The sequence below is a fragment of the Sinohyriopsis cumingii genome, chromosome 3, assembly GCF_028554795.1.
Source record: "Sinohyriopsis cumingii isolate HCF-2022 chromosome 3, ASM2855479v2, whole genome shotgun sequence".
Classification (NCBI taxonomy): domain Eukaryota; kingdom Metazoa; phylum Mollusca; class Bivalvia; order Unionida; family Unionidae; genus Sinohyriopsis; species Sinohyriopsis cumingii.
The window spans coordinates 26,064,170-26,086,775 of record NC_142963.1 but is presented as its reverse complement, the minus strand read 5'-3'; the positions used below and the strand labels follow the sequence as shown (position 1 = coordinate 26,086,775).

Genomic DNA, 22,606 nt, shown 5'->3' with positions numbered 1-22,606 from the left:
TGATATTAAATGGACAGGAGACATATATGTAGTGAGACAGACACTGTGACCTAAAATCTCCACATGGGAATACCCAATACTGATGGAAGTATAAGAAGTACATAAATACAAAAAGAAACCCCTTGCATGCACAGACAGAAAGTCAATATTTTAAATATTGTCTTGTCAAACCTGATGAGTTGCTAAGTACAATCAGAGGATTCTAGCCTAGTTTTTGCTTTTGATAGTACATTAATACTTTCTATAGATAATCTAGACATGTTATGAGCAGATTTAAGCAAGACAGTGTCAATTTATTCTTTCTATGTACCTGTACTCTAAATATTCTGCATGCAACTATAAATCAAGGTAAACAATTAATTTTTGTTAAAAAGCTTATGGATATTCAAAAGAACCTGGTCATGTCTTCATTATTTTACATAACTTCTTCCAAAAATAACAAAAATGTTTAACGTGACAGAAAATTTAAATTGTACATACCAGTAAATTATTTCTTGCACAAAATTTTCATCATCAGCTTGGTTAATGTATTAGTACCATAACCTCAAGCTTATAAAGAGTCCATGTCAATGGAATTACATTATAACAATATTTTATTTTTACTGTTTTCAAATTTGTTTTCTGAAAGCATCTTAACACAAATTGCAAATGATAACATTACCAACAAATTAAGATATTTATCATTTTATTGGTCCGGATGGTGTTTTAAGATCATAAGAAGGTTTTTTTTACTACTGAGACAATTGGAGTAAAGTGCTGTGCTGAGGCACACCAAAGTAGCCAACCCAAGCTGATCTTATGGAAGGATTCAAACCTACAACCTTTTGGTCACAAGTCTAGCACCCTAACCAGTGAGCCATTATATCCTCTCTCCACTAGCAACTATTACAACATTCATGAGGGCATATCGGGCCTATTCTAAATCCCTGAGACCACAATAGTAACTGAAGTATTTGCTTTTTTTCTCAGAATATAATACATATTGTTATGTTACATCTTACACATATGCTTATGTAAGTTATTTTGGATGGTTTTAAAATACATATTGTTGTTACATCTTACACATATGCGTATGTAAGTTATTTTGGATGGTATTACTACAAATTTTAAATGAATTCAAACTATTTACTTTTTGGTAGGGATTTGTAGGATTTATTTATATGTACCATTCCCTTGTCCCATGTGTATATGTACAGCATGGTAAGCTATACTTAAACATGGCATGTTTACACTGTTCCAATGCTGGACATTACATATATAATAGTTATTCTAGCAAATTCATATACAGTTGGGTATTGAGATCATGTCCAGTACAATGTCCAGCCTAAGAATGTTCTGTATGATTGACAGATAATTTTTATTCTGTGCTATGTTCAGTGTCATAATGTATTTACAATATTCACCATCATTGTTTTTGGAGGCAATTTGTGTATTGGAGGCGCATCCAATTTTCACTATGCAGTATGTACAAGCATGACTGAACATTAATAAATAGTTTATATACCAAGTTTTTACATCAAATAAGTTCTGCTTAACAATAAAATAAATGTACTTGCCAACTCCTGCAAAGATAACATATTGATATGTTATGCATGTTCTAATTTTCCTGCATCACCTACCCTATTTGGAGGCCAGTGTTTGTTGTTTCTTGTCTCACACAGGGACTTTAGTGTTTGGTCATATATTTGTAATTAAAAGTGTAATAATGTAATTAAGCCTTCAATATTTGTCTTAAATCACAATATTTTAGACGTAGTTAATATTTATTGTCTTAAAGCCCCTGTTAAAAATATGTACTATTTTGGCACAGTGTTACACGGACTAGTGCAATCAAGTTATAAATAGAGTGTTGTGCATACCAATCAGTTTTCCTTCAACCAGCACTGAGTTCATGTGAAATTAGAAAATATACTGTATTCCTACTTTGCAAGTTTGCTTTCAAAAGTAGTACAAATTGTTATCATTCTCTAAACAGGAATTAATTTAAAGTAATGATATTTGAACTGTACATTCATTTCTGCAATATAAATAAGTACAAAATTTCTGTTTTAAAGAAAATCAAAACCCATTATGGCATATTGTACTTATACATAGGGGTATTGGGCATCCATAAAACTTGTATCATTCCAGTACATTTTTAAGACTATAGTTTTATTATAAATAATTTTATTGTAACGGAAATGGTCATCCACTTTACATGATAGTTCTATATATCTGATTTTGTTTGTTATTGTAATTTTGATGTTACCCCTATGAATATTCTCGAATTTTACTAGCAAATTGTTTGTGACCACTACTGTTATTTAAAACAAGTTGTTGAGAATGTGGGCTATTATGACATGTCATGAACTAGAGGAAGTTTAATAAAAGAACATTATTTCTATTACAGTAATTTATTTATTAACAAATATAGCAAGTTAAGACTTGAATAAATCCTTTATTTTTCTCATTCAGAATTTCTATTGTCCCTATACTTGGATAGATTATAATTTCTTGAAATATAAATAGCTAATGTAACAGCCATAACTTGTATGGGGACTTCATCTGCTATCATAAGACTTTCTATATAGTACATTACAATATTGCAACTAATTCAAGGTTTCATTTTAAGGACTGATGAAATCTTGAAACAGAAAGTAACTTTCTAAATGTAAGTGAGCTTTTACTGGAAATTAAACCGGGTTAGAACATGGCAGTATGTTTGAAGTCTGACCCTTAAACCACTGGTACTCTGCACCATTTTACCAATGCACCATTCCTTTACACCTTCTGGAGAAGTGTGGTCTTTTATGCCTTTACTGTTAATTGCATGATTCCAGAATGAAGACTCACCAGTTGCACCATAAGCAAAGACAGTGGCATTGTACCCTGTGATGACATTTTCTATCAGAAATTTGGTTGTGGCTTCGTACACTGTCTCCTGAAAAGCAAACAAACAACACCAAATCAGTATCTTCTACATGTACAGTGATGCTCAACAATGCAGTACTCCCTCACCATAAAGTTTTTCTAACACTGTTCCTGTTATAAGGTGGTAATGTCCCATTCCATTGTGTAGCAGTAAAATGATATGCATCAAGTACCATATTATAAGGCAATCTCACTATATAAGGCTGTATACTCTATGGTCCTCATGGACAGCATTATAAGGATGGAGTACTGTATCATTATAAGGTGGTATACTCTATGGTCCTCATGGACAGCATTATAAGGATGGAGTACTGTATCATTATAAGGTGGTATACTCTATGGTCCTCATGGACAGCATTATAAGGATGGAGTACTGTATCATTATAAGGTGGTATACTCTATAGACAGTCTTTATAATGACTACTGTCTCATCATAACATGGTATACTATATTTGTAGTTCCCACTGATAACATTATGACAAAAGAATACTGCATTATTCAAAGGAGGTATATTCTGTGGAGAACTTTATAATGAAAGAGTACTATCTCATTACATACAGTCTTATAAGAGAGTATTGTATCATTATATTATAGACATGGATAGCATTATAACAATGTATTTATTATAATTATAAAAGAAAATTCCTTAAACAGTGCTTCCTCCTTTGAATGTTATTCATTTGAACCATAAATAGAGCTGAACTATCAAGGAGGCACTTATACTGAGGTATATTCCAAAAGGCATGCATTATGGAATACAGAAAAAAGGTATTCAATGAAGAAAAACTACATTTCACTTGTTTCTCAACATCCAATAACTAACCTTAAATGAAATAATTTAACCATCAATAAAGGTATAAATTTACCAAACTTATTGGGATCCATGATGATACATGTACCTGCATCATAGGAGATCTTCAAAACTTACTGAGCCATTTCATCACAGTGGTACAAAATTTTCATTCAGGGCTGTGACAAACAGTCAGGACCATAGAGAGTGATCATGGGCCCTGGGGTAAGAAACACCTGGGCCTTTCCTAGTTCTTGTTTAAACAAATGTTTTCTTGTATAAAATTAAGAAGTGTTGTCTGGCCCAGACCCCCTTACGAGCCTGGGCCCCAGCGATATATCCCTGGTTGCCCACCCCCTTGTCGGCCCTGCATACAAGCAGCAAATAAATTTGGCACTAAAGGATCATAATTACAGCTTGTGGACATTGCAAACCATAAACTCTGAAACCTATCTTAGCAGAAACCTCCATTGAAAGGACATTGGCTCATCAGGGACAACATTTATGGGTGCCTGGTCTTATTTTATAGCCATTTTAACATTTATATGAAGGGAACTTGTCAATTAAGGACATGTTATGGGACCCTTGCATGTTCATTCCAGAGAGGATTCATTGTATATAATTTTGTAAAAGTTTTGGATCTGCTCCTAATATAAAAAAGAAAGGTATTGATTTGTGTGGGGAAAATATGTATGCCCCTGCTGCAGAAACTGCATAGCACAAATGTCCTGGTCCCAAAAGAGTAATACTAGAACAATCTGAAACATTGCCATAACGACATCTAAGTTTAATCAACTCATGTACTTAATAACATGCATACCTAAATTAATTGGTCTACTGCATATGAATTTTCCTAATTTGTGCCTCGCACAGATGTCTGAAATAGACTAAAGATCTAACAAGGCCATCTGCTAATGGCCATGACTAAGTGTACAAAATTTAAAACATACAAAATTTAAAGATAGAGTGTACAAAATTTAATCTAATAGTTTTTGTGCTATCATACTAAAATGAATTTGGGTCAGATGGGCAGACTTGCTGACATCTGAGAGACAGCAGCAAAACATTATGCCCCCCTTCTGCTATAGATGTAGGGATATGTTGATTATTCAAGAACAATGATAATGCACAATTTGCAAATTGCAATAGATGCAGGCACATGATGATTAGACAAGAACAATGATAATGCACAATTTGCACATTTTCAAATTTCAAATGTTAACCAATACACATAGACAGTAATCTGAACCATCCATCTCAGCCATATAGTTCAGAAATCTTCCCTTGTGTTCTGGCTAAAGTTTTGAACTTTGCAACACAATGCATTATAACATCAATCCATTTTATTTTCATATAAAACACACAAAGAGAAATTCAAACCATTGCAGTATCAGGTGAATCCATTTCATTTTCAGAAAATGAATCATTTTCCTATACAACACACAAAGAGAAATTCAAACTAAGCAAAACAACGCACTGTAACATGAATCCAATTCATTTTCCTATACAACACACAAAGAAAAACTTTGCAAAACATTGCAATGTAACATGAATCCATTTCATTTTCCTATACAACACACAAAGAGAAAGTGGAATTTATCTCACAACACATCTCTTGTGCACTCCAGATTGGAAACAATTCTAATGACCGAAAGCAGACAGTCATATAATAAAATAGATATGTCTTTTCAAGTAATAATTTCAACTCATCAACTAAAACAGGTAAAATTATGTTATCTAATTACAGTATGAGACATCACCTGGCTTCGTGTTCTCAACTCAGCAGTGAAAATGATATCTATTACAATAAGTGGCATCACCTAGTCTGGTATTCTCAACTAAACAGGTAAAATGATGTTATCTATTACAATAAGTGGCATCACCAGGTCTGGTATTCTCAACTAAACAAATAAAACGATGTCATCTATTACAATAAGTGGCATCACCTAGTCTGGTATTCTCAACTAAACAGGTAAAATGATGTTATCTATTACAATAAGTGGCATCACCAGGTCTGGTATTCTCAACTAAACAAATAAAATGATGTCATCTATTACAATAAGTGGCATCACCAGGTCTGGTATTCTCAACTAAACAAATAAAACGATGTCATCTATTACAATAAGTGGCATCACCTAGTCTGGTATTCTCAACTAAACAGATAAAATGATGTCATCTATTACAATAAGTGGCATCACCAGGTCTGGTATTCTCAACTAAACAGGTAAAATGATGTCATCTATTACAATAAGTGGCATCACCAGGTCTGGTATCCTCAACTAAACAAATAAAATGATGTCATCTATCACAAACTAAATGACATCACCAGGCCTGGTATTCTCAACTAAAAAGGTAAAACGAAGTCATCTATTACAATAAGTGTCATCACCAGGTCTGGTATCCTCAACTAAACAAATAAAATGATGTCATCTATCACAAACTAAATGACATCACCAGGCCTGGTATTCTAAAACATTTCAAACCTGAAACTGAAGCTCAAGCTCATAGTCCAAAACCTTTGACAGTCTGAATCCTGAAATAAAATGCACTGAAAGACAACTTTCAAAATATTCTTCATTCGAGTAAATTTCCTAAATTGTTAAACTTTACAAAACTAATTGTACTCCAAGTGTCATATCTGATTTTCTTTTAACCTTAGCTTGAGTTTCATGCACAAAATGTTTAAAGAATTCTGGTTAAGAACTCAAACATCTTACATTTGACAACTATATCTTATATGGCTGCTGGTGATCACATATGATAAGCAATCACAAGTATATAAAAATATATTTTGAAGCAAATGAAACTTTTTTTGTTCTAAAATTAAAGTACAGTGACAAATCAATTACAAACAACATGATAGGACTCTCAGTCAAAAAGGTGGTCCTAGGATTGATTCTTAAGTCTATGAACAAACTATCTGGAAGCAACATTTATGGCCACACTCCAATTTGTGAAATGTGTCCCAGATTCTACTCAAAATGATGCTCTAAAAGCTTGAAATTAAAAAATAACATTTTTTTATTAATGCTTATTTTTTTGGCCATAAAATGATTTTTGCATCATTAATACATGACTGTTGTACAGCAGACTCTAAGTTAGCTTTTAGTCCTTCACCTATTTGATCTTTGGACATTATAATGTGCAATCATCAATACAAATTCAAACGTTTCAGAAAATTTTCATAAATCTTTGAAACAAATAAAATTCCACAGTATGATGGTTTCTTCAAGTGTAAAATCTAAATTATTAACATCACACAACAGGCAATGAAACTTCCATGGTCACGGCAGGTTGGCAATATTGGCTGCAATTCCCAAAAGATTACTTTGTGATACCCACCCCCCACCCCAGCATCCAATGTCAGTTTGAAAATCTAGATGTGTGCAGTTTGTTTGGAGTAAACAGTAATACAAACAGTACAGACCCTGATCTGCAGGCACATTATGCTATGGCAGATCAGGATTCTTGCTGTTTGCTGTTTCACATGACCTATAAGTAAGTACACCATATATACTTTAGTACCATGCCTGTTTAATTTTGTTTGGATCCATAGCTAATGAAAACAAAGAAAAAATGATATAATTTATGGTAATGTCAGTGAGAAATGAGAACTATTGGTGAATGTGACATGATTGTAGACAGAGACAAACATCAGGATACGTCAAACCTAAGATTCTAAGACTTCCATTTCTGATCACATCCCTAAAAGTATTTGCATTTAGCAAATGTATAACTCAAATTCAATATATATTTTTATTAAAGGGATTACATTTGTACAACTGTAAAGTTACTTATACCCTGTATTGCAGCCATAAATTAGATGCATGTTTTGAGGCAATTAAAAGTCAGAAAAAAACAATAAGAAAGTCATGTAAGAAGATCTTTTAAAATCTGTCATTCAAATTAAATCAGAGTGTAGTACATGAGATCAAATCAGATTTTAGATGAGATGAAATGGTCTCAGAAGTTTATAAAATAAAAGAAAGCGATTGGGATGTACAAAAGCTGAATTAAAACTTAATGTATTTAATAATACGAGAATACAATGACTACTATACTTCTTACTTAAAAGTTGAGTCCAACTACAAACTGCACAGACCCAGATCTGCCATCAGCACACAATATACTGGAAGATCTGGGTCTATGTAGTTTGTTATGTGTAACCTGTAGAACAAACAATGGAGACCCTTACTGCTAGGGCATTATAAGATGAGATGATGTTGTTTGCAACTGGACTCAACTTATAGGCCAATATATATGGTATAAAAATATAAAATGAAAAACTGTTTTTTTGCCTTCTCACTCAATTTCAAGCATAAATACTGAATGTTTAAAAAATGTTTGACTTTCAAGCTGTGTGCACTGATAACTTTGAAAATGTACAGCCCAGTTTGAATGCTAACTAAATTTGGTAGAAAAACCAAGTATTCATAACAAGATACTATGGGTCTGGATAATGGCAAACTTATCAGATTCAGTTTCTTTGTTCTTGAAGTGCCTACCATCATACTTATATCTACCTATTCAAAACAAGAACAAAGTTGTGCTGTTCTCAATTACCAACATGTACACGACTTCAAGGACTTGTTCACTCAAACACCAATTTCATGTTTCTTAATAGGGTTTGCCTATCCAGTGCAATTAAGAATATAACAAAGGGGCAACCAATACTTCACTTATCAGCTGCCAAAATTATCTTACCTCTCGAGTAATTGGAATATACTGTTTGTGTGTACCTGAGGTAAATGCAGTGTGAAATCACTAAGGGCTTAAGTCTGTGACAAAAGTAATGTGCAAATATGACAATGTTGGCTCAAGACCAAGAAGAGGACCACAGTGATAATGAAATGACACTCAAACTTTTTCCTGTTGTTAAGTGAAAACCATAACTGAATGAGACGGCTCTCATACGATAAAGAAGACTACATTTAAAAAAAAGCAAACATCAGTAACATTTACTAGAAATGTTTCCCTTTTGAATTTTATTTTCCATTTCTTTTATTCCATAGTCTGTAGCCATTCTTATCTGTGGGAGCTATCAAAATGTATGGAGCAGAAAGGTTACTGCCCTATAAAACTTGTCACTAATGCAGGCCATATGTTTTTTTTGGGTTTTTTTTAACCAAGTAAAGCTATTGATGGATGGCACAAATGTCAAATTAAAGGCAAAAATGCAATCTGTTCATGTACCTGACTTCAATTTATATTGATCTACAGTATTATACATCACCAGCAAACCAGGTCTATGCCGTTTGTCTTTTATAGGATTTCAAGCTAACATACTAAATGCTGGTGTGCTTATGCTAGTGAATCATGCGGCAGCAAAATGGATCCTATGCAGTCTCATACCATTGGACCTTTCCTTAGTTTTGTGTTTTTGTTGTTCATCTTTCAGGTTCAATAGATGACCATGACATCATTGACTGGTTTGGTGTCTTTGAGTATGTGAGTGGCTAATAAGGCTCTGAACCACCTGCGGTACACTGGACAGAAGATGCTGCTTGGGGTAGCTTGACCAAAAGAGGACATGCTGGAGTACTGAGACTTATGCTGCTCATGCTTCTGCACTGCCTCTGCAATTCTCCTCAGTTAAAAATCTGCAGCTCCAGTATGGATGAGACTGTGCCAGGTGGAATGATTCTTTACAAGACCTTCCCAAGACTTTGGGAAAATGATGAAATGTTTCAAGGATGACTTGAGGGAATCTCTGAAGCATGTCTTCTGACATTCCTTAGAGTGCTTTCCATATTTCTGCTCACTGCACAAGGTAATTCAGCAGAATTCTGGGAAGGGTTTTGATTGCTATTTACAGCAAGGAAATGCCTTGATGACTTTTTCAGGATTGTCTGTTTCCTTCCCACTTTAACAGCTTCAAGAGGAATGTCCAATGCAAACTCTGAGAGTTGAAAGACTCCTGGCTGAGCAGCTAGGCAGACAAGATTCATTACTATACAGACAGGAATGACGTACAGAACAATCTGTTGGGATACTCTCAAATCAATGATAGATGCATCTTTGTACTCCTGGGGTATAGTTCCTTGAATCTACATTGAAAGAGTACAGTCAGTTTCTCTGCCATGTGCAAGCCTCCAGCTTTGTAGATTTCTGCTGGTATAGCATCTGCTTCAGGTGCTTTGTCAGGATCTGACAGCAGATTGATTGCTTTTACAGTTTCAGTCAGCTCTAGAGGATCAACAAGTGATATGTTGACCTCCATAATGGGCAATCTATCAATTGCCTCCTCACTGATAAACTGCTGTTGATTGATAATGTTGTTGAAGTGTTCTGCCCATCTTTGTAGCATCTTCTTTGTCAGTAAGCAGTTTTGTGTTAACAGCACTCAGTATTGGACATGTTCCCAATGTCTGTGGCCAACAGATTGTTCTGTACATCATTCCTGTCTATATAGTAATGAATCTTGTCTGCCTTGCTGCTCAGCCAGGAGTCTTTCAACTCTCAGAGTTTGCACTGGACATTCCTCTTGAAGCTGTTGAAGGCTGTCTCCTTGGATGATGAAGTGCAGTCTTCCAAACAGGCCTATTGAAGCTTTTGTTTTTCATTCAGTAGTCTCTTTATGGCATTATCCTTGTTATCAAACCAGTCTCAATGTTTACATATAGTGAGACTGAAGGTTTTGGATGCAGCTGAGTACACACAGTCTTTGAAAGATGTCAGTTTTCCTCTATATTCTCAGAGTTCACATCAACTGTTTCTATTTTGCTGCACTGTTCCTTAACAAATGTCTGTTTCACTTTCTCCTGTTTTAATTTGGAGATATTGCATGTTTTGGACACTTTTATTTTGTCATGTAGTCTTCCGCTAGGCTCAGTCTGGATACTGAACATGGAGACTAAGAGGCTCAGGTCAGTCCAGCATTCTGGGAAGGGTTTTGTTAACAAAGTGTATCTATGTAACACTGTTCCATGGCACCTCAGCACAAAAGTGGCTAAGCAGTGCCAACCCGAGGTAAAGTTGAAAAAAAATGTAAAAATAAACTGCATAGAAACTTCAGCAAATAAACCCTTCTAAATAAATGCAGACATTAAGTACACCAGACAAAGTATAAAACATACAGATGTCAAAAATTTGTAATATCTATATATAAATACATGTAATATATGAAGGTAACACTGTGAACAAAGTGATGTAGACATAAATTTTTAAGCTTACAATATAATTTCTGTCTTTAATGATTGCATAAATTAGATCTAGGTAAATTTGGAGTTTGGGAGAAAAGTCCCTGTGGTTTCACTTTTACAAAGGTACACTGATACACCTTCCATTGATAACCATGGTAACTGAGGCATTTTACCAGAAACTTGTATACTGGTAATCTGGTTGGCATGAAACTCACTTCATTCATGTATCAAAATGCCATGAAAGGTGGTCCTCTACAACAGTCACTGCAAATGCACAAAAACCATTCAACAAGTTTGATAACAGTATTATTCCCTGATCCAAAGCTGATATGTTTATACAGAGCTAAATTTAATACAGAATTCATTCAATCAATCCTGCCTTGAAAGTCACCTGCACACACTTAAAAACCCTCTGTTGCTAAAACACATTATTTGCTGTTCTACAACCTATGTCATGAAAATCATGCTTAAGAGGACAAAGTGTCTACAATTACTTTTAAGTTGAGTCAAACTGCACAGATGCAGCTCTGCCATTGCATATCGTGTTGCCGATCTAGGTCTATGCAAGTTTTTTTTAGGAGTAATCAGTATGATGAACAAAACAGATACCGGTTTGCCTGTGCATTACAAATTTATGGCAAAATTGCATAGAAAAATAGTTATTAGACTAGTCAAAAAGAGATTAAAAAAATTCCAGACAGCAGTGACTGCAGAAAGTCTGTACTGTCACTGTGTCAATACCTGCATTATGTCTTTATCTAATTTATGTGCTTATATGAGAAAAATGTTGAAATTTTATTTGTACATTTTGGTGATATGTTTAAAAGGTTTGCCTATTACTGCATCTTATTTAGAAACATCACATATTTTGTGTTTTGTTCCTCAACACAAACTGAAAGAGTTTTAGAAATCTAAACACTAAGAAAAAGTTGGACAGTTGCAAGACAATTAAACAAATCAAATACTTCCTTTGTAATTGCCAATTTAAACAGAATCTCCTAAACATTGAAATCACAGGAAGAAAGAAAAAACAAAATAAAATTTTGATAAAAGTGCAATCAAGGGTTTAACAGCATGTCAGCACAATACTGGCTTTTTTGTGCCAATTAAAGATGTAAATAAATAAAACAATCAACAAATTCTTATTTTTTACTTTAAAAAATACGTCTAAAATATTTAACATATATGAAAAACAAAGCACCTCATTTCAACTTATATTAACTGTTAATTCTCTTCCCAATTTGTGACTATATTATTCTCTTACAATGGTAACAAATTTGGATAAATATGAAACAATGAAACTCTAGATAATAATTTATGATTATAAGAGTTGAGATAATAATGTAAGATAAAAATGTGACAGGGTCACTACATTCAAATCACAATATTAGCATAACTATTTTGACTGGGTAAGTATCCATTATGTGTATTTGTTATCACTGGTTTTTAATTGCATGTCTTCCATAACAAGTTTCATATAACTGGTGTTTAATTGCATGTCAACCATAACATTTTAGGTAATTTTGATCAACTGATATTAAATATATATATATATATATATATATATATATATATATATATATATATATATATATATATATATATATATATATATATATATAACTAGCAAATACCTGATTTAAAATCTGACATGTCTTTTAGTTATACAATAGAACTGTTTTGGTTCCACCTTTCTGGGCTTAAGGATAGACTTCAAGGAGAAGGTTAACATTGTTAAGTGGGCCAGGATAATTTTCTGATAGAAGTTTCTTGACATCTAAATATCTTAAATGTGATCTTATTTATTGTTACTGATACACAGACATGTGATTACTAGGAAATTCAAATCTTTTTTTAAAGAATCTCTCCCAAATTACTTGGATATTACTCAGTCCATAAAAACAATTAGATGATTCCAGAAAAGCTATCTTGCCAAGTGCAACCACAGTTATTAAACAAGGACAATAGAATAATGTACTTTATTATTTCATACATCTAAAATGTTTCTTTTTAAAACAAATAATTTTGAATACTTTTTCATAATTTTTTGGTACAGAAAACAGAAATGTTCCATACCGGTAGTTAAGAACAGAACAATTTCTTTAATAATTAAAATGTTTTAAAAAAAGCTTGTTTTCTATTAGTACCCTCATTCCCCATTTTTTCCTCAATAAAATATATTTTTGGTCAGTAAAAAAGTCTTAAAAGAACTAAAGATATATGTCAAACATTAAACCTGACTTCAAGCATTAAATCAGACTCTGAAAATAGATAAATCACTTTTGTCAGTTAGGAAATGCCATGGTTGTGAAGCAATGTTTTGGGTATTTATCTTTATATTTAAATGCTAATAAATCTGCAGCCATATATTATCAAATTTCAACCAATCTGGATCTATGTGAACATTCTGCTAATGGCCTAAAATACATAATTCAATCCATTTGTTGTGTTTATTGTTGTTATATAGTCACAACTCCTCTTATTACTGGTGATCTAAAATTATCAATTACATACAATGCGTAAATTATGTTTAAAGCAATGCCATGTAAACGTATTGTTAGTGTAGTCACAAAATGTGGTTAAAATCTAAAGAGTCAGCTTTGTGCCCAGGATGGCACTGGCATCAGTTTTGTGCCCAGAATGTTACTAGATAACTAGAGGAAGGTGTATTTATGAGGTAGTCACCATACAATGACAGCTTTGTTTTGGTCTCCTGTGACCTTGACCCATGTGGTTCAGCAGCTAAGGTCTACTGATTGGCCTAAGGAGAAAACCACAAAAATTTGCAACAATCTTACAGCTAGAAAAGATTTGCTGAATCATCAGATATTGCTGCTAGTGGTAATCAAAATAAATAAAATTTATCCTATAAAAAGTGCACTTGCTAAAGTGACAATATTGACAGTGGAAATTGCAAGAATGGATTTCAGCTTTTCCTTTGTTAATGAGGGCCATTTCTTTTTATACCTGCCAATTTTACAAGAATTAATATCAATATGATTGAGAAACACTGTAGTTTATATTAAAAATAGGCAGTCTCCAACTTTGTATATCCCACTGCTATTTAAGGAGGACTAGTTTGTTAGTATGACACTCTTTGATGATGTCCATAACACATAAATGTTTCAAAGGATTCCATTGAAAATCTTTAATGATGGATTCCACTGAAAATCTTTAATGATGCCCGTAACATGTAAATGTTTCATGGGATTCCATTTAAAATCTTATAATGATGGATTCTATTGAAAATCTTTAAGGATGCCCATAACATGTTAATGTTTCATGGGATTCCACTGAAAATTGTGATTCTTGTTGCATTCACAAGACAATGTCATGCACAACATCCAGTGCAAATAACTCTGAAAAAATGTAAAAATATTACACTGGCACAGTCATTTGTAAATACCATCATGCACATAATTCAATTATGACAATAATATCTTCTAAGTTTCACAGTGATGCATCAAAACCTCTGAGACTGTGTTTACTAGCTTCTGTCACACAATGCATTCAGCTGCAAAACCAAAATGGCAATCAGTCTAAATGAAAGTACAGAAGCAATATGACAATATCCTTATCTTCAGATGTCAACATTTACCAACTTTTCATGTTGTTCCAATCAAAATTGAGAGACTAGTTCCAAAGTTTTGTTAGACACTACATTCAGCCGCAAGCCAAAAAGGGCAATAACTCTTATAAAAGTTGTAGGAGCCAAGTGATTTCTTCATGTGCGCATGTTTCATAACAATCCATCAATAAAAGTTTACTCAAAAAGACTGACGCTCTACTGGCCAAAAATGATTTTTGGGAATCGAACATATGTCCTTTTACTCTGTCCTTTTCTTCTGTTTTAAAATCTTAGTAATGAAATATATTTATTTATTGGTTACAAAAAATATTTTCTTATCTGTATAATTTGTCATGGTCTCAAGATTCATGCAAGTGCAGGACAAAATTCCATGTCATGGCCTTTGATTCTGAACTCAATATAATGGAAAGAAAATCAATGAACCTAAGAAATATTGCAAGAAGTATTTTAGAGAAAATCTTCTTTCAGAAATATTACTCTTGTGATAATGGTGGCATTGAAATGGCCACTATGATGCCATGTTGATGGTAATATGAGCACCATTTTCACCCAAAATCAGCTATCATGGACTGAGTAGAAGTAGCTATATATATTCAGAGTGGCCATTTAGGTAGCTATTAGAAGGGCAAGATCATTGTCATTTTAACATAGGAGCAACTGCCGTATATACTCACTTACAGGTTGAGTCCAACTGCAAACTGCAAAGACCCAGATCTGCCATCACTTAATGCACTGACAGATCTGGGTATGTGCAGTTTGTTAGAAGTAATCAGTAGAACAAACAACATAGACTCTGATCTGCAGGCACATCATGTGATGGCAGATCAGAATTTTTGTTGTTTGTAGTTTGACTTGACTTATAAGCATGTATATATGGTGCCATTTACAAGATTCCAAATTTGGGAGGCCACATTGGCATTGTTTTCATTAAGACCAACTACATATCTAAGTTCATAGTATTTTTGTGAAAACCCAATGTTCATATGTACATCCTTTGAAGGCTACATTGGCATCATTTTCATTTAGGAACAACAACACAACCACGTTTGAAGTATTTTTGGGAAAACCCAATGCCGATCTTGTTATGACTATAGTCTTAATCTAAGTAACAGAAATGAGCTAAAACCAACAAGTTTTGCCAGTGTCAACAAATAGTTCATTTCCTTAGAATACAAATTTGAAAATTTAAAAAAGAACCTACAGTATTGTAATTAAATTCCAAATGGTCCTAAAAGTTCTATCACAAATCCAAATGTATGAACTTCCAATTGAATTCCAGTGGTGTTCCAAATAAATTCCAATACTGAATATGCTGATGTGCCGGTAGTCTCAAATGTGCTAATGTCAATGGCCTGAAGTATGGTGATGTGTTAACAGTCTTTTGATTATCACCATAATATAATCCAAAATGTCCTTCTATGAATTACCTACAATTCCAAATTAATGATTTAGTTCAAGAATATTACTGAGCACTCTGTAATTACAGTGAATAATAATTTGAATAAATTAATCCATCCAAATAAAAAATTGAACATATCAATATGACTGCTTCTGCTTCTGATGTTAAGGCAAGATTGTATAATCCCAATGTCAACAAGATTATAAAAACCTCTACTTGATCTAGGTTGTAATTACCATTTTCTGAAAATAATCTGTCAACTAATAGAAAATTTCCATTCTTGAAGTTTCTAACATCAGTATCAAAGCTGCATCTTTAACTTAAATTGAAATAAGCATGTTTACTAATAATAATAATCTGAGTATTTAATACACAATGATAGAGAAATATTAGGTAAGTATTACTGTATGTTATTTAAATAAAAAATTACATTAGTCAGGTATACCATTAACTTGACTTTGAATAAGATCAAGTATCAAATACAAATACACACAACATATAATCATTAAGAAAAGCTAACAAGCAATACAAATTAAATATATGTCACAATATGAAAATTGTTTCAAGATAAAAAGTGATAATACGATTTTCAAGATGACTAAATTGATTAGTACCACTTCCATTTAGGATTAGGATCAAGAAGATGTGAGAATACTATTTAAAAAAACCCACATGACTATATGACCATCCATTCAGGAGAATTAGCTATACATAGATTTTAAGCCTGACTACAGTGATTGCCATTTTGGAAGTCAGATCAGCACCATTTTTATTTAGCACCAACTACATATCACCAGAAGTCATTTAGTCAAAATCCATCAATTCAAGAGATGTAGAGATATTAAGATTTTCAACATGGTAACCTTGGCATGAAAATAGAGGTCTGAATAGCACATTTTTATAAAGGTACAACTACTACACAATGAACTACTTTTTTACATTAGTGAAAACTCAAGGTCAATATGACCATCCATTCAGGAAGAATAGCAATGAGATATTTAAGTCTGCTATCATAGTGGCCATGGTGACCACCATGGTGGCCATAATGGAAGTCCAACGGGCATCCTTTTCATTGTAGGATCAACTTGACTTTATGTGATATATGTTGGTGAAAACCCTATGCTGAGATGATCCCTAGCTCAGGAGAAGTACTGATAACAAGATTTTCAAGACTGCCGCCATGGCAGCCACATGAATGTCCCAGGGGCACCACCTTCACTTAGAGCCAAGAAGACATCATAAAAAGTCTTTCAGTGAAAACCTCATGTTAATATGCCCATTCATTCAGTAACAAGACTTTCAAGATGCCCTCCATGGCACTCATTATGGATATCAGATCAGATCCATTTTCATTTAGAGCCAACCAGGTGTCATCAGGAGTATTTAATTGAAAACTACATCTTCATATGACCATCCATTCAGGAGATGTAGCAACAAGGTTTTCAAGCTGGCCACCATGGTGGCCATACTGGATGTCCAGGAGGCTCCATTTTCATGTCTTGGAACAAGTAGACCCTAGGATGGATCTGTATGTAAAGATCCATGGCAATCCTCCCAGCAGTTTAGGATTAGGATTGACAACAAACTCTTGCTAATGGATGCAGAATGGAGAAACAATGGACAAATGTGTAACAGATGACAATGGATAGGTGTAACAGATGACAATGGATGAATCTGTAATAGATTACAATGGACCAAGTGTAAATAATGACAATGGACAAATGTGTAACAGATGACAATGGATAGGTGTAATAGATGACAATGGATGAATCTGTAATAGATTACAATGGACTAAGTGTAAATAATGACAATGGACAAATGCGTAACAGATGACAATGGATAAATGTGTAATAGATGACAATGGATGAATCTGTAATAGATTACAATGGACTAAGTGTAAATAATGACAATGGACATATGTGTAACAGATGACAATGGATAAATGTGTAATAGATGACAATGGACTAATGTGTAAAAGATGACAAATGAGTAACAGATGACAATGTATAAATATGCAACAAATGACAATGGATGAGTGTAACAGATGACATGGATGAATGTGTAACAGATGGCAGTGAACAAATGTGTAACAGATAACAATGGATGAATGTGTAATGAATGACAATGGGGAAAAGTCTATTGCAAAAACTCTTGTTCTATGAACATTATAACTAAAAACTGCCGGACTTCAAGTCACATTCATAACGTAATGGGACAGATGGAAGGATGGATGTACACAAAGGGTCATTAAATGGCATAAAAAAAATTTTATCTGACCAAATTTTGCTGCAAAGAAACTTGATACTGATCTGTTGATGGAGACGAGAGTTATAGGATGGCAAATAAATACAGCATTCTCCAGTCTAGATTTCAGATAAACTAAAAGTAAAAGCAAAAAAACACTATTAAACAAATAATTACCAAGAATTGTGACATCTAAGCTTGTAGAAATTTGTCAAATTATATTGTAAAGTTAAGTGTCAATTTGCAAATATACAATCAAAATGTGAGAGACATTCATGACAAGGTTTGAGGTCCAAATTTTAGCTACAAAATTAGGTTTTGATAGATGCTATATGGATAATTGTTATGTAAAGAAAAGATTTTCTAAGTTGAAGAAATTCAATTTCAGATCTATTGATTTTATGTTGTTTTGCTGGGGCTTTAAAGGCATATGTGGTTGTACACTCAATTTCCATTAGAAAATCCATCAAGTGAACACGTGTTACCTTTTAAGGATCTTGAAAGAAGTGTATAAAGTTTGCAACTCCATGACAGCGAACACTTTCCTTTCAAATGGTCTTTCTATGTTTAGACAGTTGGCATTGAGAATATCAATGTACTTATTAATGTATATGTATTTCAATACAATTTGAATATAATGTAAAGATAACTGACTTTAAAGTCACATGTATGCACTAATGTCATTTTAATGTGTTTATCTGATGATAATCCCATGACTGGTGATAAGACCGCGTACCATTTTTACAAACACTGGTATATAATTATTATTAAATGTATCTTTGATAATAAGCCATCTTGCTCAATTTAAAAAAAATTATGGGCTGGCCCATGTTCATATCATAGGAGAAATATTCAAACAATAGTTACTTAGGAAGAGGACAAAAATCATACAATACGGACTGACTAGTATAGGCCACCCCATAAAATTTGCTTTTGTTGCATTGAGCAATCTTTTCCTTTATTCAGTCTGTATGTCCTGCAAATTCAAATGATCCATTGATATCAACCAGTTCATGTCTAATAATGACCAGTCACATCTGATATTCTGACCAGTCACTATATTCCCTCATTCACTCTGAATGTGGTGCAAAGCAACAGGCTTGATGTGACATCTGATAGGGACCAGACCAGTTATTATACAATTATTCTTTATATACCCTGAAGTTAAGTCAAACTGAAAAAAACAACAACAAAGATCCTCATAAGCCACTTCATAATGCACATGCAGATCAGGGTCTATGTTGTTTGTTCTACTGATTACAAACTGCACAGACCCAAATTTGCAAGACTAGCCTTGACATTGAATTCAAGATGGAAATGACGCATACAATAGATGAAAGAAACTGCAGCCAGGTATAAAGAATGCTCTCCACATAAATGACAAAATAAATGTGCTGTCATTTGTACTGTGGCAATATTGCAAGGTATAAAACTTGCAGAACATTAAAGGCATTAGGAACTGAACATGACCACAAGTCAGTAAATTAGCTCACACACTGTTCCTCTATTTTACCCAGATCACTGATGTTAAATAAAATTTCTTATATCTTGTGTCCCCCTAAGTTTTTTTTAATTGTCCACAGGCAAGTGCATTGCAGAACCGATTTTGAGTCTGCATACAACATTTCATCCAATTCAATCTCAAACATACCTTAAATTATAGGGCCAATGGAAAAGTGTGATGAAAGACTTAAAATAATGAACTGTGACCTTGATCTTTAAGATTGGACCCCCAGTGTGATATGCCACACAAGAAAAGGTGGTGGAAAACTAAAATATTGATCCAGTCTACTGACCTTGAAGAACTGTTAGTCACCCAACTTTCTATTGATGATGTATACATGGTTTCATATCTCAGTCAGAGCAGATGGGAAAAGGTGATGAAAAACTGAAAATGATAAGTTGGGACTTAATAAAGACCCCACTACCATCTTCTAAAAAGTGATGTACAACTGAACAAAGTCATTCCTTACACTCATACAGCTTCAAAGTTGGTGAGGAGAAATGAAAGAGTGACAGATGGGTTAATGGACAGAAAGATGAGAAGGCAGGTGACATCAAACACAGCCCATAACACATAAGAGTCCATATCATAAAGCTGTTCACATTTCAAAGTGTGCTACATGCAAACAAATTTACTACTTTCTAATTCTTAGACTCTAAATTTTTATTTCTTCATGCTAATGCTAATAAATTGATAACTGCCTTGCTATAACAATACATGGTTTATTACAGTAGTTCATGGTTTATTACAGTAGTTCATGGTTTATTACAGGTAGTTCATGGTTTATTGCAGATAGTTCATGGTTTATTACAGTAGTTCATGGTTTATTACAGATAGTTCATGGTATATTACAGTAGTTCATGGTTTATTACAGGTAGTTCATGGTTTTTTACAGTAGTTCATGGTTTATTACAGGTAGTTCATGGTTTATTACAGGTAGTTCATGGTTTATTACAGTAGTTCATGGTTTATTACAGATAGTTCATGGTTTATTACAGTAGTTCATGGTTTATTACAGATAGTTCATGGTTTATTACAGTAGTTTATGGTTTATTACAGTAGTTCATGGTTTATTACAGTAGTTCATGGTTTATTACAGATAGTTCATGGTTTATTACAGTAGTTCATGGTTTATTACAGGTAGTTCATGGTTTATTACAGGTAGTTCATGGTTTATTACAGGTAGTTCATGGTTTATTACAGATAGTTTATGGTTTATTACAGTAGTTCATGGTTTATTACAGATAGTTCATGGTTTATTACAGATAGTTCATGGTTTATTACAGGTAGTTCATGGTTTATTACAGATAGTTTATGGTTTATTACAGTAGTTCATGGTTTATTACAGATAGTTCATGGTTTATTACAGGTAGTTCATGGTTTAGACAAACGCAAATTAATTTAATGCAGATATGGCAATACTCATTTTATTAAAAATAATTAAGTACAAATATAAAAGTCAGCAAAATTGAATTTAAACACACACAAAGTAACAATGAGTCTGTCTTGGACCAGAAGAATTATAACACACATAAGGTAACAATGAGTCTGTGTTGGACCAATGAGTCTGTGTTGGACCAGAAGAATTAAAACACACATAATGTAACAATGAGTCTGTCTTGGACCAGGAGAATTACAATACACACAAGGTAACAATGAGTCTGTCTAATGGACCAGGAGAATTACAATACACACAAGGTAACAATGAGTCTGTCTAATGGACCAGGAGAATTACAATACACACCAAGTAACAAGGAGTCTGTCTAATGGACCAGGAGAATTACAATACACACCAAGTAACAAGGAGTCTGTCTAATGGACCAGGAGAATTACAATACACACCAAGTAACAATGAGTCTGTCTTGGACCAGGAGAATTACAATACACACCAAGTAACAATGAGTCTGTCTTGGACTAGGAGAATTACAATACACACCAAGTAACAATGAGTCTGTCTTGGACCAGGAGAATTACAATACACACCAAGTAACAATGAGTCTGTCTAATGGACCAGGAGAATTACAATACACACCAAGTAACAATGAGTCTGTCTTGGACCAGGAGAATTACAATACACACCAAGTAACAATGAGTCTGTCTAATGGACCAGGAGAATTACAATACACACCAAGTAACAGTGAGTCTGTCTTGGACCAGGAGAATTACAATACACACCAAGTAACAATGAGTCTGTCTTGGACTAGGAGAATTACAATACACACCAAGTAACAATGAGTCTGTCTTGGACCAGGAGAATTACAATACACACCAAGTAACAATGAGTCTGTCTAATGGACCAGGAGAATTACAATACACACCAAGTAACAATGAGTCTGTCTTGGACCAGGAGAATTACAATACACACCAAGTAACAATGAGTCTGTCTTGGACCAGGAGAATTACAATACACACCAAGTAACAATGAGTCTGTCTTGGACCAGGAGAATTACAATACACACAAGGTAACAATGAGTCTGTCTTGGACCAGGAGAATTACAATACACACAAGGTAACAATGAGTCTGTCTTGGACCAGGAGAATTAAAACACACACAAGGTAACAATGAGTCTGTCTTGGACCACGAGAATTGTTGTTGTTGTTGTTGTAGGGTTTAACTCCATTTTTCAGCACACAATAGGCTATACATGGCGGCCAGTATTAAAAGTGGAGGAAGAACCCAGAAAAGACCCGGAAAGAACCACCGACCCACGAGAAGCTACTGGCAAGCTTTCTCACATACCTACATTAGCCGAATCTGAGACTCGAACCCACACAGACAGAGGTGAGATGGCAGTGATCCATAACAGAGAGCGCTTTAGACCACTCGGCCACTCGGGGCCCCCCAGGAGAATTAAAACACACACAAGGTAACAATGAGTCTGTCTTGGACCAGGAGAATTACAATACACACCAAGTAACAATGAGTCTGTCTTGGACCAGTAGAATTACAACACACACAAGGTAACAATGAGTCTGTCTTGGACCAGGAGAATTAAAACACACACAAGGTGACAATGAGTTTGATTTA

At 33.9% G+C, this 22,606-nt stretch overlaps 1 protein-coding gene across 2 annotated transcripts in view; it reads right to left on the bottom strand.

Annotated features, from left to right (window-relative positions):
* The window catches only part of LOC149802579 (kinesin-like protein KIF19), a 147,087-nt gene that overhangs the window by 74,113 nt on the left and 50,368 nt on the right, over positions 1 to 22,606 (bottom strand). For both annotated transcript variants that reach the window (XM_089951850.1, XM_089951851.1), the window contains exon 4: positions 2,833 to 2,920. In XM_089951850.1, the coding sequence (XP_089807976.1) occupies positions 2,833 to 2,920 (88 nt within the window). The remainder of the gene's footprint in view (positions 1 to 2,832; positions 2,921 to 22,606) is intronic.